Source organism: Typopeltis vanoorti, unplaced genomic scaffold (assembly GCF_054136105.1).
Source record: "Typopeltis vanoorti isolate ZY-2024b unplaced genomic scaffold, IOZ_Tvanoo_1.0 HiC_scaffold_363, whole genome shotgun sequence".
NCBI classification, from domain to species: Eukaryota; Metazoa; Arthropoda; class Arachnida; order Uropygi; family Thelyphonidae; genus Typopeltis; species Typopeltis vanoorti.
Genome location: NW_028328092.1, coordinates 3377 through 22531, shown reverse-complemented (window position 1 = coordinate 22531; position 19155 = coordinate 3377). Strand labels below are relative to the sequence as shown.

The following is a 19155-nucleotide window of genomic DNA, read 5'->3' as shown; positions in this document are numbered from 1 at the left end:
AAATTTATCCCTTATTCACTACTTAATGTCATTAATTCTCAACTTCCAAGAATCCGCTATCGCCAATTTCCCAGTCCTCTATAAAATGAAAAATTTCATCTACTGCTATTCTATATGAACCTTTCAAAAGTGTGTAAGTCTCCCTCATCTCACTCCCCTTGCTCCTGTTTGTTAATGTCTGAAATTCACAAATTCTCATCCTGTCTTCATAATTGCTATTTCCTGATATCAGAACACCATGAAAACGAGGAGACCACATCTGTGAACAATAGTTCAAGGGAGATCTATCAAGGCCTTGTAAAGAGGCAAAAGGATTCCCCTATCTTTATGTCTAGGTTCCTTTCAGCATCGCAATTATCCTTTGAGTTGTATTTGCAGTATTTGAGATATGACCATAACTTCAAATTCTTATCTACTGAAACTCCAAAATCTCTAGCCTGATCAGTTTCTTCAAGCATAACTCAACAAAACAATATAATAATATGATACTGAGTATCTCATCACGCCAAAGTGCACGATTTTACGTTTACTAACATTGAACCCTTTAAATCCGTTCCAATGTTGTTAATGAAAAGATTGAATAACGAAGGACCAAGGACTGATCCTTTTGTTACACCACCCGTGAGACTAAGTCGTGCAGACTTACATCCCCCATAAATATACTTAAATATATCTCTCAGTCTACCATCCTTTTATCCGATAATATTCTATAATCCAATTCTATAATCCAATCCAACCCATTTCTGAATGTGAGCCTCAACCAATTTTCCCCCCAAATCTTCACCACTACTCCTTCGATACCGATAATTTGAAAGCTGAATACATCAGTTTTTACACTTTTTACACGACGCTTGTGCAATGAGATTACCATAGTTTCTAATTATTTTAGGAAATGACAACGTAACTGGATTATTAATTATAAAACCAGTAATTAATAACTACCTATATTTCGGCAATGTTATATTGCCATCTAAATGAGGCTGGCTGCAGATGTCGTTCCTAGAGCCTAAACGGTGCTCCTTGTGGACTAAATTGGGTTGTCTTGGACGTTGGGCTGACGATCTTAGAATGTATGCCTCCCGAACGTGACCATATCCTTAACACTTTCTTAGCCAATGGCTATAACCAAAAAAAAACCTCCATAAAATATTAAAACCAGGTGACAACAACAACCCCTCCACCCTCCCTTTCAAAGCAGAGATTACTCTAAATCAATCACCATTCCACATCACATATCTGGGGTACATCCGAAAAATTAACAAAAATCCTAAAGAAATATGGCCTCACATAAGAAATTACAAATTTCAAACTAATTACAAACCACATAAGAAATTAGAATCTCTTATTAGCATCCGCTCCACCAAAGACCAGTCATCTCCCCTATACCTACCAGGAGTATATCAGGTCGCTTTCAGTTGCAAACTGTCCTACTACAGGCAGGACAGCTAATATCAGGATACTGGAACACAAAGAATACATCCACTCTGGACTTGGAAACAATGCTTAGGACGTCTACCACAGAATACGCTGAAGAAAGTCACTTTATTACAACGCACTATGAACGACTATTCATTGAACCTGCCCAAGATCTGAAAAACCTTCCAAGGAATCTAGAACCGACGTCTAGAGTCCTAAATGACTTTTGTTGCCTTTCTTCAGCCTCATTTGCTTAGTGTATGAGTGCCTGCATGTATGTATCATTGTTTTGTGATCCCTGAAGATGGCGTGTAACATTACCAAAATATAGGTAGTTATTAATTAAAGTGTTTATAATTAATAATCTAGTTTACGTTGCCATTTCCTAAAATATTAGAAGTTATGTCTAACCAAAGTATAAGAAGAATCAGAAACAAGAATTAGAGATTACCATACATCTTCACACTCCTATGGAATTTCCCCTGTTCTGAGACTCAAATTCTATAGCCTGGTAGAAGGAAGACCCAATTCAGCCGAACACTCTTTTAGTACACGTGCTAATATCACATCAGTTTCTATTGTAAAATACTTCTTCAGTTTGTTTAACAGCTCAAGTAATTCCTCTTCATCATAATCATCTACCTGAGTTTTTAATCCAATGAAGAATGCACTTTAGCAAACTGAGCACTCATCAGTTGAATCCTTTCAGCTGAAAGGCCTGGAGGTCCAATCCAATAATAGATTGCATTCGATTCCAGTCTTTTCTAATCAAATCAAATCAACTACTCAATGCACAGTAGGAACAATAAATGTTATAAACACTCAGTGTATGAAGAAAGATAATGACTTACCGATAATACAATAACACTATATTCCAGCTGAAGTATAATACTAACAAACGTCTGCTGGATTCGACCGCAGCCGTTTCCACTCATAAGAAATAGCCGATATAATTCATGGTGTGAGCAGTAATTCTTATCATAGAGCACTATATGTGTGACTTACCAATAGCACTTGATAAAGCTAGTATGACGGCATTCTTCCCATACTGTTCTGTTGGTCCTCCCCACAACGAGTACGTTTAGGTTGGACTTTGCGAATGCCAAATTGGTGTAAATAATCATTATTGACTTATTCCAACTGATTAGGGACAATAAGGTGAAGTCACCATATTCGTATTCCATTGAATGTTGGCGTATGCTGGAAAGCCAAAAGATTCTTGCGGGTTATATTATTTTATTTTGGCTATTGTATCACTTACTTACTTACTTACTTACTTACTGTCCTCTTCCGTCGGGGACGGGTTGAGTCTTCCATGTTTCCACAACAAAAACAGTTGGATTCAGACAATTCAACTTCAAAAGTTCCACTACATGCTCCGTTAGTTTTATTTAAAGCAAAAAAAAAAGAAAAGAAAAAGAAAAAGAAAAAAGAAACAATTAAAATTTCTCTCTCGCTGTAAGGTAAAAATTTGCATTGGCTATTATTTAACATAGATACACATAACGTACGCCAAACCAGTATTCATACTTCGTTTCTGATGGCATATTTGGTTTAACAGGCGATAGAAATCAAATGAAACATTCTTAGTGCGAAACACCCACCCACCCACCCACCCACACACACACACACACACACACACACATCATCATCATCATCATCATCATTCTCAGCCATTGTCAATCCATTGCTCTATGAAGGCCTTTCCAACAAGATTGCTTCAAGACGGTCTGTCCATGGCTCTCCTTTTCCATATCACTTCTGCAAATCTGATGATATCATCAAACCACCGTGATTTAGGTTGGCGTCGTGGTCGTTTTTCCTCTAGTGAAATCCAATCCAGTACTTCTTTTGTCCATCGTTGATTTTGTCTTCGAGTAATATGCCCAGCCTATTGCCACGTCAGCTGTTTCACTCTTCCTATGATGTCAGACTCTTTGGTTTGGTTTCTTGTCCACGTATTCCTTTTGTGATCCGATCTTGTGATAACAAGCATAGTTCTTTCAATACTAAATTGTTTTGTTCTGAATTTCAGAATTTCCTTTGCATTTAGTGTCCATGTTTTACAGCAATATGTTAATATAAGAAGAATACACTGGTTAAAAACGTTTCTTTTCAGGTATAATGGTAGTTGACTTTTGAATACTGAATGTAATTTTCCAAATGCATCCACCAAAGCATTGCGCCTTTTAATTTTGTCCATGATATTTTGCTCCATTTATACTGTTGTCCTAAGTATATGTAATTATTTACTTTTCTAATTTCCTCATTATCGATTTTTATTATTTCTGGTTGGACATAACTATTGAACATAATTTGGATCTTCTTTAGGCATATCTTTAGGCCAGATGTTTTGCTAGCAAATTCGAGTTCATGGATGCCAGTCTGCAATTCATGCGATGCGAAGCTGAAGTAAAGATAGCTATGTCTCTTCAAAGCGTAAATGGCTTAAATGTCTTCCATTTTATTTTCAGACCTTTCCCTTCATAATAAATGTGGAGATATTGTGTCACCCTGTCTTATACCTCTCTGTATTTCCACACTAGAGATGTTCCCACTGAAATAAATTGCTGCTGTGGCATTGGTGTATGCTGATTTGATGGTCCTGATGTATGGTTCCTCCACTTTTGTTTTCGTAATTCCTTAAATATTGCACAAGTTTTAAGTTAATCAAAGGATTTCCTCGTAGTCAATAAAACCAAGACATAGCGGTAATCGATATTCATTACACCGTTTAATAATCTGCTATACAACTTGAATATGATCCATTCTACTAAAGCCCCTTTGAAAGCCTGCCTGTGATTTCGGTTGTGGTAGGACTAGATTATTTATCCACCTGTTTTTAGACGTTCAGCTATACCTCCATCCTCACCTGCAGCTTTCCCATCTTGCAAGCTTTGGATGTTCCACATAACTTCTTCTGGTAGAATCTGTGGTACTTCAGCTGTGTCGTAGTTGTCTGCTTCTTCTTCATTTAATTTAACATCCTGATATAATATTAAGTAAAATTCTTCAACTCTTTTTGCAAAAGCATATCAGTCTCAGGTGATGTGATGCTACCATCTTGTAGTTTGACTGGAACCATCTGTTTATTGCTGTTCATCAATTGCTGTTTGGATTTCAATTTTTGAAATAAGAAAATTCAATTTTCTTATTTCAAATAATACGTTTTCTGATCGTTTTGCACAATTCCGTGTATTCAATTTTATTCTGTAGGTTAATTAGTTGTTTCATTTCTCTTCGTTTCTCCATAAGCTCTTTTATTTCTTCAGATTTTTTTTTTGTTCTGTGGTACCAGCTATTTTAAATAGCATTGTAAACGTTTTGGGGCAATAATGTCATTACTTTCTGATACATCATCATTGCTATCTATAATAAGATATTTAAATCTATTGTTTAGTTCGCGTTGGACTATATCTTTTTTAATGTTGAATTTGTGTACATCTATGTTTTGTTTTGATCTAGAAAACATTTTCTTCTTTCCTTTTGGCAGTTTATTTCGATTTTACTGGGTACCATACGATGGACATTTCCAATGTTGAAGGCGTTTATAACAGAGCAGTCTTAAAAGATGCTTTTCTTATTGCTGAGGATAAAGTCAATTTCACTACTTTTTCCATTTGCACTTTTCTATGCCCATTTCCTATTTTGTGTTTTTTTTTCTTGAAAAATGAATTCATGATATACAGGTTTTCTTTTTATTCAAATTCTATTAACCTTGCTCGACTATCTATTGCCCTATCCAAAATTTCCCATTGAGCTTTCATCTAAGCGTTGTATACCAATTCTAGCGTTAAAGTCTCCCATTAAAATTCTGAAATGAAGTTTTCCTTTATTGTATACAAAATGTTATTTTCATTTTGTATACAATAAATTTTGTATACAATTTTGTATACAACAAAATTATATACAAAATTCATTTTGTATACAATGTATACAATTTCAACATTAAATATGAAGCTAATCTTCCTGAATGGCAGGCAGTCTCAAACTGAGTGATGTGGACAAATATCAGAATGGGAAATTGGCAATGAGACTTATTTGTGCCTATGGTCCAACAGAAGGTTCTACTGAGGTAGAAATGGAGGAATGTTTTTGAGGCTTCAGAGAAAGCAACTGGCACAATGATAAAGGAAAAGTTCTTCCTTGTTGGGGATCTAAATAGTAGAGTAGAATATTATTGTCAGATACAAAAATACAGGGTGGCCATAAAATAACTTTCCCTCTTTGGAAGGATCTGTAGCTAAAACCAATATGGAATGAGACCAAATTTAATATTGAGACTTTTGAAGGCATGGGAAGATGATTTCCGAAAAAAAAAAAATTAGTACCAAAGTAGCCGATAGGGGATATTTTGGCACTGGCGGAGCTGAAATCAAGCGGATAATTACATTAAAGGCAAATAAATGGAATAATAACATTTCGACGGTGTAAGCGACAGCCGCGTCACTCATTCCAGCTGTATATGTGGCGCGTTACAATGATAATAATAATTATTATTAATAAACTAAAACAACACCTTGCTAGAGACACAGAAATTAATATAGTCATTGAACTCACAAGAAATAATGTTTTATTCATTTCCTAGTGATCCAGTTTCTTCAAACCTCTTAATCATAGCTCTCACTGCTACAGCTGACATAAAACCTGTACGCAGGTTATGAAGCCGTCTAAATTCCCGAAGGGCCACTACGGCATTGCACCCTTTAAGGTAAAAACAACTTAACAAGTAAAGCACGCTGAGGCAAGATAGATGCATATTTAGCACAATTAGTCAGTCATTCGAATAACTGCCTCAACGTTTCCAATTCCTTTTTAAGTGAAATTGGCGGCGCTGCTGTCACGTACGCACAGTAAAATTTGCATAATCCTTTATACCTGCGTTTACTGCAAATATTTGATTGTTTTCGGCTCTGCCATAGCCAAAATTTCCTGTATCGGCGACTTTTGGTACTAAATATTTTTTTCGAGGAAATCACCTCCCCATGCCTTCAAAGTCTCAATATAAAATTAGGTCTCATTCCGTTTATTGGTTTTAGCTACAGATGTCTCTAAAGAGGGAAAGTTATTTTATGGCCACCCTGTATTTTGGAAAAATTTGGAGAAAAGAGCAAAGCTAACAGTAATGACAAATACTTGTTGGATTTCTGCTAAGGACATGGACTGGTTATTACTAACACAATGTTCCAACATAAAATTATGCACAACTTCACATGGAGAGAAGAGGCAAGGAATAACAAAAGTCTCATTGACTACATTGTTGTTGATAGTGATGTTTTCTCTATGGTGCAGGATACTAGTGTACAGAAGATTTCAAAACTGGAAGTGATCACCATTTATCATCGGCAGGATAAAACGGAATTTCACATTGAAAATTTTTTAAAAGATTAAAGTGTTTTTTTAAAGATTACAGGAAAATGTACAAACATAGCAGACTCTACACAGAGGAATAACTGTGCTATTAAAGCATCGATTAATTAGCTTTATTTGAAACTAATTTACATTGTGGCTAGGCTGCGCATAGTATACAGAAGATGAAGTTAAATGTATAATAATTATATCCGATTTATAAACATACTATCAAATATGTGCGATCATTCACTATCAAAATATTTGAAAATTGGATTTACTTTCACTCCATATATTGTTGGCGTATAACATTAAAAGTAGTTTTAGAAAGAAAGGTACTTACATATGAAGAGACATGTGCATAGAAAAATGCTGAATGGCCAAGTGACACTTCAGAAATATTTTCATTAAGCATTGTGGAAGTTCTTCCCAAAGCGAAACCGCTTTGTCAGTATGAAGAAAACGTGTCAGGCTACATACACGTGTGGTTGTGACGAGGAAACCTGGTAAACTGTAATTACGCTGACAAACATTTTTACTAGACTACAAGAAATGAGGTTTCATTAATAACGCACTTCGGTATATTTTATAATATTTTATAAATGTTTTAACTCAGAATCCTATTTCCTTACAGGATACATCGCCAAGTAATTTTTCATTTTTTACGTCTTTTGTTGTATCATATTGGTTATATTAAACACCAAGACAACTAACCTCAGCCATTAGTAGTTTCGTCTACCAATTTTGCTTGGGATCTGAATGGTTTTCGGATACCTTTGCGATAAAATTATACAAAATACAGTTTAGTCTCATATTTGCAGATTTTAATTAAAAGTGGTAATTTTTTATTTATACAACAACAATAATAAACAGCTATGTGTGTGTGTGTGTGTGTGTGTATCTATACACAGGGGGTGTCCCATAACTTCCGCAATATTTCAATAATTAATGAAAATTAGAAAAATTGGTATATTAGAGTGCGGTTTGAACGAAAGTGAATCGCAAAGATGGTAAAGGCGGATGTTTTTAGCGAGAAGGAAAAATTTACTTCAAATGTTCACCCATAGGGGGGTGTACCCATGCATTATTTGCAAATACGTGCAAATAAGAGTTCTATAAAACGCAGGGTGTACTGATGACAGCTCGGAATTGTTTTTGTGAAAAGAAAAAATTGTTGCTGTAAGGGTGTGATGATTATGCACCATGAAGGATGCCGAACAGTGACATTTTCGCCATGCCTGTGATTCCGGCAGCTTCCCGTGCAATGCTTACACCGCTTGTTGATTACGCCCCTAGGGCCTTCATTTGCGATACCACAACGCTGGTACGGGCTTCGGATCATACTGGTCTGCATGTTCGAGGGTGAGCTGACAAATTTATAGTTTTCTAGAAATTTGTCAGCTCACCCTCGAACATGCAGACCAGTATGTTCTGCATGTTCAAGAAAGTTACCCTATTTCGAGAAAGTTATACGAATTAGGGTTATACGAAAGTTACACGTATTAGAGACTATATTCGGGAAGGAGTGATAGGACTTCTACCTTTCTCCATTCTTTTCTGCGTTCAATACTTTCGTAAAACTTACGCTACCAATTCCCCACTTACGTAAGGCAACTTCACGAACAATATCTTATCCACAAAAGTAAGCATCGCAGCAACAAATTTTCTTTTCACAAAAACAATTCTGTTCCCTCCACTGGAAATTTGCATGCGTTCATTACGAGTTGTTAGCAGTCACCTTGCGTTTTATAGAGTTCTCATTTGCACGTATTTGCAAATGAAGCATGTGGTACATTGCTCTCTATCGATGAAAACTTGAAGTAAATTTTTCTTCCCGCCAAAAAATCCCCCTCCTTTGGATTCACTTTCGTGAAACCACACTCTGATATACCATTTTGTCTAATTTTTATGAATTATTGAAATATCTAGGGACTTATTAGACACCCTGTGTGTGTGTGTGTGTGTGTGTGTGTGTGTGTATATATATATATATATATATATACACAGGATGTCTCATAACCGATATATATATATGTATATATATCGGTTATGTGCCACACCAGAAGAAGATGAACAGCGAAAAAGCAAGGAAAAGAGTGAAACAAATTAGCTGAGGCATCTGATTAATAAAATAATTTTCTTTAACAAAAACAAGATAATTTTTTTTAAAGAAAAGAATCCCAGCATGGAGAGAACAAATCAGAGAGATTAATGCAAGGTGTACCTCCTTGCTGCAGAGAAATATATGGAGGAAATCAAAAGGCAAAGTAGTTTAACGTGATGTATACATTTTTAAAGGAACTCATTGCTGCTGTCAATTAACCTCTGAAGACCAATCCAGAACATTGAGAAGTCATACATCTGATGAATTATCCTCAAAGCGCTTAGTTGTGATTTTGAAATTGAAGAATATGATATATAGGTCATATTTATCACGAAAAATATTTATCACGAAATTCTCTGAGTTGCGACTCGTCACTTAAATTTTAATCAATGTTATGAGTTGTATGGTTATCAGATCACACCAAGTCAGGATCAAGATTACACCATGCATGGTGGATAACTGTCATAAACGCTTAATGATAAATGTGATGATGATGATAATTATAAACAATGAATAATAAATAAATAAATATTAATACGTTGCAGATTTATAAATTTATATAATAAATTATGTCTTTCTCGAAGTCCCTATTACGTCTCTTCTCTTGACCATATCAGTCTCCAAATTTGAAGATTATTTAATACACCTTTTGTGTCAGGTGTTCTGTCTTTCATCATGACATGAGTGCTACCTAGTCGGTGGGTCAGTAAATTGTGAAATAACGGATGAGGGTTATACTATTTTGACAACTATTATTATTAAAATAAAACGAGATATATTTTAACAGAACTCATCGTGTTTTTGTTTGTAAAAAAACAGAGGTGTACTGAACACACACACACACACACACACACACACACACACACACACACACACACACACACAAACAGGCACTTTGTATGTATTTATTTATAGGATCGCACCCACGAAAGGTCGTAAACGTATAGTACATTATTATACCGAAGGTCAATTAAGAGTAGTTTTTTTTTAGAAATTTTAATTTTATTTATGATTTTGTCACCATAATTCAGAAAATTGTTCTAGAGACCGAGACCAAACGTGGAACTCCTTCAAGGCAGTTCGGGGTTTCAAATGCGACGCAATTTTCTCATATTGAATGATTCATATTGAAAATCATATTGAAAATCATTTCTCATATTGAAAATCATCTATCACCTAAGGATATTCACCAAAATTCATACCGATGGCGGGATTCGAACCTGCTCGGCTTATTTCTGTACAGTGACTATGCTGAGTACTCAGCATAGTCACTGTACAGAATACTCACTATGCTGAATACTCATAAATGAAGACCGTTATTGATATGTTTTGTATTTTAACATTTTTCGGTTAAATTAAAACTATTTTATTTTGATAAACTTCGTTATACTTCTATATGATATTTTCACTGTTTATCAAATCGAATTCTCATTGAATAATCAATTCGCCTTAGAAAATCAAAATATTCTATAATACTATTCATGTAATTTTATCTGTGTGTTGTCAAATTCTAAATCAAATATTAAGTTTGCAAAATTGATGTTTATTAAACAAATTATGGCTTATATAAATCCGAACAGCTTACTTTTAAGATAGTTTTCATACTTGAATATCTTTTTCAATTCAGTATATATCACTAAATGAGAGGTTGATTTTGTCCATCTCCAAGTATAATCCCAATATAATTTTAAAATGATGAATTTTTAGAGAAACCTCCTTTCTGATTAGAATTACTTTAAATTAGGTTTTGTAAATAATCCTGCGATTAGTGATGTAAACTTTTAATTAATGATATTTTCTTGATTTTTTATACCAACTATCTATTGAGAAAGTTGTTTTAATTAATAATTCTCCATTTTATGGTCCGTTGCTTTGAGAGTATGAATATGTATTGACTAAGAACAAGAAACAATTAGGAATTGCTTAGGCAGTTTGGAAATGCGATAACTTAAGAAAGTTATCGGCAGAGGAAAAATGGAGACAAAAATGAAATGACAATTGGAGCAGGAAGAATTATAGGCAATTAGTTAGATAATCTTAATAATTAGGTTATGAAAAACGGATCTGAGACTTTGATATAGAGCTTAAAACAACTGAAAGAAGGCGTTACCTTCCTTTTTGGTAATTAATATATTGATCCCTTTGTTCTCAGCAATAATTGCATGTATTCAATTATTATATTATATCGCCGATTTTTCGATATTTTATACTATTCAATATGATTATTATATTCCGAAATTAAATGTACAAGTTGATTTCATGTTTTTTGCGTAAGAATACACTCAATAATCATCTAGTGAGAAGTTTTTATAATTGGTGTGAAAAGATAACTTATTATTTCGTAATGTGTGTTATCAAGGATATTGAGGCTCATAGATACAGCTGTCTATAAGAATCCGTCCGTGACGTGAGGAACCTTTATCTGGTCTCTTTCGACGAAAGGGAGTTTGCCGGTCCCATATGAAGGTAGGAGTTTTTTTCACCCGGAAACTCGAATATTTCGTACTTCAGAACAGGCAAACCGGCCCCGTGAACACACACGGATTACAGTCAGGAATAGTTAAGACTCAGCCATATGTCTGATCAGTGCCGTAACGAGGGCGTGGAGAAAGAGGTGCCCACCATGGGCGCAAAACGTAAAATATGTAAAAAATAAAAATAAATAAATAGATATAAAAGTCCGCTATTTTATCAGTCGCGGAAGTGGAAGATTCTTTTAAGTCTATGTTATTACAAAGTAAAAGTCACCAAGGACTTTAAAAATGTTATTCGATCTGCCTATGATGTGATGAAGCTATATCCTGGTAAGATTACCTTTACTATACTTAGTGAGAAGTAACGAAAATTAATTCCGTCGACAGTATATTGTTCCTAGTTGCGGTATTAAGCGGGTCAAGATTTAATGTGTGATGTGCTAAAACTTCCCTCTTCAAGTGATAAAAGCTATATTATTGAATTAGGTGTTCATTGACTGAACGAGAATACTGAGAAGCCTATTTGTTGTAATTTAGGAATCTCGAACTTAAATGAACTAAAAACCGAGCTTAGAGAAGTACAAATCAATGTCTGAATGTTCATGAGTTGTATTCTTCTGAATATTTTGAACTGATGATATTTAAAAATGTTTTGAAATGTAACCTTAATCGGAGTACATTTATGATAGAAGTCCTTGTAACAAGAAGGATAAGATCTGTTAAATATAATCTTTAATTATAAAGTTTAAGCTCAGCTGAGTAGTATACTAGAATCTTTATGAGAGCTTTGTATTCGTTTACTTGTAATGTCCCTGTTGGAATACTGTGTTATAATGTAATTTATCTGGCACACTGCATTAAATAATTTTGTTTGCTAAGAATTGAATTTTGTTTGAATTGAATCTTGTATTTGCCTGATTGTTTCATTGCACCACTCATTAAAATAATTCGAATCTCAGCGGGAATCCTATGTAATAAAAATAAAAACCACGGCCTAAAATGAATTTACGATAACCTGATATAGTGGAAGGTTGATTCATCAAAATTGCTCATGCAATTCAGATCATGGAGTGTCACAGTATAATATAAATTTTCTTTATGTTCGGATGATATATCAGCCTACAATAGTTAAATACTAACGAGAGAGAACTTTATGACGGTAAAACATGATTGAAAATTAATTAAGATCTATCAATATTGTATTTTTAAGTTTCGCAATATGCCACTTTAGACACACAAATTCTGCAACACACTGCAACTCATTTTGATGGGGGTTAATAGTAAGTATATGACATATTGCATTTAGAAAAATTTAACTTGTTACATTTAAATTTTTCAAAATTTTTGTCATTTTTAGGTTAGAGGGGTGCAAGTTAGACACTTGCCACAGGTGCTTGATACGCTCGTTACTGTACTGGGCCTGATTCATCAGCTATGCTGGTTCTGAGCCATCATAAAATTAGGGAGGGTGATTAAGATCGTCCTTCCCTGTTAAAAGGGCCTCAAGGCCATTCTATCATCATAGCTAAGTAACAATAATGATGGCTATCTATTAATAACCTCACATATGCAGGTATTAGTTGGATATTTTTCTTATTTCTCACTCAGTGTGTTATGTTTTGTTCCTTTAGTAATTTTATTAAGCAGTATTAGTGTTGAGGATAAACCATTAATAGAACTGATATAGCTAAAATAAGTTCAGTTATAAGATCCTATTAGAATTTATTAACAAGTACACAGAATACTTTGTCAATACATTAATTGGTACATCATTATTATTATTATTACTACATGACCTCCAGGGAATCCATGGATTCATCGAGGGAGGGCAGTTGCTCTACAACGCTCTGTCTCCATCACCAACTAAATATGCATTTGACCCATCTACATCAACGCCATCTACCGCCTACCACCACTAGTGTTTTCACAGACAATCACAAGCATCCATGGCGGGATTCGAACACGCAGCCTTTTGACTGGAGAGCGGATAAGCTAACCACTCTGCCAGCCAAGCCGGCACATGGATAGTATAAAATATTTTTAACAAAACTAAACAGTTCTATAAAATACATATCACAATATGCATATAATTAACACCAATACTTAGCATTACTTAATTATTCATTCGATTTTATGATTTAATTATAAATTTCCTAAATTTAAAGTCTTCAATTTCGTAGTTATATATTTAATAAATAAAATTTCATTAATCAGAATATTTTAAATCCTTTAAGGGAATTCATCGAAAATAAATAAATAAGTAAAAATATATCTCGATAATAATGGTAGAATACCAAGGTCGTTTACATCTTAAGTAAAGATAACAAAATCAATTTCCAACAGTCATGCGCATGTTGAAAGATTGGTGCTAATTCTTCTCGTAGTTGTGTAGATCTTGTGAATAACATAACGTAAGTGAAAACAACTGAAGCTGCCCACAAAAGATCTTAGTGGAGTAGAATTTGAATTCTTCAAATCTTTCTCACCATCTTCATGCAAACCAAAAGCAATGCTGATATAGCAGAAAGGGCACTTACTAAAAAGAAGATTCCATTGTAACTTTTTAGGGAATCTCTGAAGTAACCTGCAAAGAAAGGAAAAAAATCACGATTCAATTTATTTTTCTCGGAGTGTTCAAGTTAAACAAAAGTTTCTTTCTGAATCGTAGCTTTTTTTTTTGAATGCTTGTAGTATTGATAGATATACAGGGTTCAGCAGATTCATCTTTAAAAATCTAGATATTCATTAGTAACTATATTTAACGTTCGGAAGTCTTTTAAAATAGAAATTCTAACACCAGCGCGTCTCAGCTAGACAGTTCCTTTTTATCGTCGATAGTTTGTTTTATCGTCTGTTTGATCGTGTGAGACTGTGAATTTTTAATATGTAATGTAATAACAAAAATATATATCAGAAAACTACCAAACGTTTATATTGGTTTTGAGAAACAAACTTCTCGACTTTTGTCTTTTGATCTGCAACTAAGAAATGTTACCATTTTCATATGCACTTTTTAAATATTTTTGAGTGTTATGCTCAATGACATATCACGACAAAAATAATGTGACTTTATAAAGCTAAATGCAAGAATATACGGGCCAGAAATTATACTCTCTTCAACAAACAAATGATCTGGTCAGTGATATAGCTTTCAGGATAGAAAACAAAATCCAAGTTTATGAAGAAAACATCCTCCCATGTTAATATAAAAACCAACTAACTTTTTTTAAACTCTATAATGGATATTTAAATGCAACGTAAGTTTCGAAAACAGCTCTTCCAAAAAAACTGTGTCTTCGAAAAACTGTATGATGTAATACACAGATTACATCATTTCCCAATAACTTTCCTTTGCATGAAAAAGATAGAATTTTCTCGTCTAATATTAGGAGAAACATCATCCAGAACGCTAGAAAAAAATATATACGCTTTAATCCTTTACCCATGGGAAGCAAAATAATGTTTATTGTGATGTCCTAGCGCTCTGCATGCACCTTCCATTCCCATAACATTAGAAAAGAATTTGGTCGATTTCCTGAAATTAGCAATTTACAATTGTCGAGCTAAAGAATTTATCGTATAGCGCCCTCATGTGAAGGAAATCTGAACATTGCTTTTAAAGGGAAAATGAACAGAAGACTATGCTCAAGAGAAAGACAGAACTGAAACACAAAAACAATTTCATTTTCATTTTGTTGAGATAATCTTTTCCAATAGATACGATTCTGTTTATGTTTCTATGTTTTTCTTTAAGTGTTACAGTTTCACAATGCTCAGCCATCCGGTAAATTATTTTGGGATATTACAAAATCAAACAGGGAGTTGTTACGATTTTGCAAAAGAAACAATGTTTCAAGCGTTAAGAATAATGACTAGTTTATCTTAAAATGACACAAACCGTTCATATTAAACTTTTAGTTAATATTCTAAATTTGACACAAATGCTTTACTTACCAATGACACTCGGAAGAACAAGCAGAAAGCATCCACTTGCAGCATTACAAAGACCGACTGAAAGAGAAACTACTTCCTTTCCTAGAAATTCTAGGAATAAAATTCGGTAGTTCTGCGTTACAACAAATGTCATTCCAAATAAAACGCACACTATTATTAAGGAGATGAAGCTTTGTGAAAATGGGATGCAGACTATGTCTATTGCCATTAACACCATAAAAATTATAGTGACAGTGAGATTGCGTATGAATCCTCGATCAATGATTAAACCAACAATCAAGTGAAAGCACAGGGAAGACAGCGAACTAGCAGAGATGAGATAAACAGCGTTATCCACAATGATCCCTTTATCAATTGCGAAATCAATAACAATAGTGTTATAAGCTAAGGATACAGAAGCGCATACAGTGTAGCCAAACGTAATCACAATGAATATTGGTGAAATAAGCAGAGTACCTGTGATGTTCAGTGTAGATAATGCGGACTTGAAACATGGAACAGAAGAATGGTTATTTGCATTGAATTTTTCGATGTTTGATATTCTGTCATCAGTGCCAGCAGGAAGAGTTTCCTCTGGCTCAATGGCATTTTCGCTACCCAAGATTCGATTATTCCTTTGCACGCCTTGATATGACGAAGAAAATGGGTCCTTGAGGAAAGTTTCACTTACATCACGGTTATCGCAATCTTGTGTTGAAACATTTGCTGAATGTCTCATGAGCATAGCTGCAATTATTAGATGCATTGCTACTGCACCAAGAATAAGAAATGATCCTCGAAGTCCATAAGAGTCGATGCAACTTTCCACTAAGCTTGGGAAAACTAAACCAGAGATGGAGCTTCCGGTGTGTGCAATTCCCAGTGCAGTTCTTTTCATGGTATCGAAATGTCTGCTGACTATAACTGGAACGATAATGTTAATCAGACCCCCACCGGTACCTATACGAAAAAGAAAACACAGCGTTTGGCTTTATTATATACAGTGTTTGAAATAATTTTTACAATATAGAAGGCGAAATATATATATCTTTTCTACCTAAACCAACAGTTTCTAATAATATTATGAGACTAATGTTAGTAGGTATACTACAATACGATTCCGATTCAAATGATAATGTTATATTTTATTACATATTATTAGTAGTCAATTGTTACCTGTTTGTTTTAATAAACGTTTAACCATATTAGCCTAGAAATATACAATCTATAAAGATCTAAATGGCTAAATGCAAAATAACCTGCGATCTCCTAGTCTGTACACCATTTCTGAACTGTAAATAGAACAGCAATCTACCTACAAAAGTCCTACACCCAGCCGTGCATTTGGAAATTTAAAAACAATGGCATATTAGGTTTTAGGAGAAATTCTATCCCTTTGGTATCAAGAAGGTACTGAGAAATAACTTTTAACTAGTATAAAACTTATAACAGTATAACTTGAGTTGCAGGATAGCTGAAAGTATAATTTTCTGGAACACAATCTCTTGAATAAAATATAAACCTTTTAATTTTTACTCTCTGATTCTCAAAATATTATGTGCCGTCAGATCATATGTTTCCTTATTAAGTACAATAGCAAACAAATGAATCAAAACAAGCGGAATTTTCGCCAAATGTTTTATTTATTTATTTTTCCCAGTTCACGATTATTGTGGTATTGGTTTTGGTTTACTAATTTGTTTGAGTGGTGGGTGTTTTAGCTATCCCTGTAATGTGTGTTAATAGTGTTGTGCAGTTTTAATAGTGTAAGCAAGTTGGCATTCGGAGTGAAACATCTCCAAGAAAGCGTTCAAAAATATTTATTCGTTTTCAGAACACATCGAATGGGTTTACGGAAATAGGTATATTTTCTCCTGATAGAAAAGGAAAATATGGGAGAAAAAGGAAAACTAGTTATTCAAGATCGTTTATTAGTTAGTAAAAGCAAAATGAAACCAAGATTGTCTGATCATCTCCATCGAAATTGTTGGAAGCGGGGACAACTCTCCATAAACCAAAGAATGAAACCGTTGAGGAAGGCTATGCAGAAACAGAGGCTCCAGTGGACAACAGTGTGTAAAGATTGGATTAGTGAAAAGTGAGAATATCATATTCAGATATACGAGAAGGTCATAGGTGAGAATAATTTCTTTGTCCAAGGAGAGGAGTGAACTTTGTTCGCAAATAAGAAGACCTCTCCTGCCTATGCATAACATATTCATAATTGTTTTATACATGACGGTCCAGGATCACTGGTGCGTGTTGACAGAATGAAGAAAAGTGACCAATACATAAAAATATTGGAGAAAACAGCGATCCCACAGATACAAAAGACAAAAAAAACACCATATTAGAACAGGATCTCGCCCCATGCCACACTTTAAAAACAATGAAAGACTTCCTCAAAAATCACAACATCCAATCGCCTCAGTTGTTAGGTAACTCTCCTAAAATGAACCCAACAGAAAATTTGTGGGCCATAGTGTAAAAGAGACTTGGAATATTAAATTGTGATACAAAGGATAACTTAATACAATCCATTACAAAAGTATTGTTCTAAATTTCTAATGTTTGAAGATACAGAAATAAGAAAAATATGTTCTTTGTTGGTAGAGTCCATGCCTAAGCGAATTAATTAACTTCTTAGAAAAGGGGGAGAAGATGTAAATTATTAGGTAAAGTTGGAGTTTAATGTTTTACATACTTTTTGCGAAATTAAAATTTTCCTGTAAAATGTCAGTGTTCGGATTAATTAATTTTCTGGTGTATAATCCACATAAGACTATACGTGTGGTATGTGTTACATCTTGATGCTCAAAAGCATTAAACATAAAAATATTTGAAAATAAATAAATGCAGTCTTATAAATGAAATTTACAAATCATTCCTAGTTTTACTCATGTAATTATTAAAATAGGGCATATCGGTATTTTGCCATGACGTACTCTTAACAGAGACCTTTACCTTCTAATTTATTGTACAGCTATTTGAATATTTTAGGAAAGTATACGTTTTAGTTAAGGGGATAATAAATCCCTCATTATTTTACATCCGGGTACGAAACTCGGAGATCGAAATCTAAGAGTTTCATCCCGAAGAACTGTTGGCGAGTCCAAGCGTATGCCATCACTTGGGTAGTACAACACTAAATCAACTCGTGTCAAAGGTGGAGCAAGATCCGTCACTAACCTTAATATTTTCTCATAATGTAAAACGCAGCTTCTGGGAGATGTATTGCTGTTTACATTATGAGAGAGGTCACTACCCAAACCAGTTTCGACATTTATTGAGGTCTCAGTGAGCAGGTAGACCTGGAATACCAAGGTTTCTTAAAGTTCTTAAAAGAACTGGGCGATGGACTGAGTCCTTGACTCTTTATCCCGTCATCTGAATGAAGAAAATCTGTGTGGATGGAGTGTTATTGAGCTAAAAAGCTCTAGTCATGGCTGGGTAACGGCAATAGCCGAGCCTCAGTTAAAACTTCATTAGCTACAGCATTGCCATTTGTTACCCTGGAAGTCCTAAAAAGGACTTTTCTCGGAATACCAAGGTTTAAATGAACCGAACTTAGATATATCTCTACTAACGAATTGCCAGACCGGTGTACCCATATATTATTATTACTACGATAAAGAGCCAAGAGCCTTTATCCGGTGGCGTAAATTAAGTTAAGGGGATAATAAATCCCTCATTATTTTATAGCCGGGTACGAAACATGGAGATCGAAATCTATCGAAATCTAACAGTTTCATGTAATGAGAACTATTGGCGAGATGACCTACGCTTGTGACTCGCCGATAGTTCTTCGGCATGAAACTCTTAGATTTCGATAGATTTCGATCTCCGAGTTTCGTACCCGGCTGTAAAATAATGAGGGAT

General features: G+C 34.4%; 1 protein-coding gene across 1 annotated transcript; it reads right to left on the bottom strand.

Moving 5' to 3' along the window:
• Nucleotides 1-15289: 15289 nt before the first annotated feature.
• Nucleotides 15290-16174, bottom strand: LOC150092148 (uncharacterized). Its single transcript, XM_090415269.1, has one exon. It carries the CDS (start codon nt 16172-16174, stop codon nt 15290-15292), a length of 885 nt encoding a protein of 294 aa, XP_090271395.1.
• Nucleotides 16175-19155: the final 2981 nt, after the last annotated feature.

Bases quoted from the DNA above. Each gene is read 5' to 3' on its own strand.
- LOC150092148 (XM_090415269.1), bottom strand. From the start codon at position 16,174: ATGAAAAGAACTGCACTGGGAATTGCACACACCGGAAGCTCCATCTCT.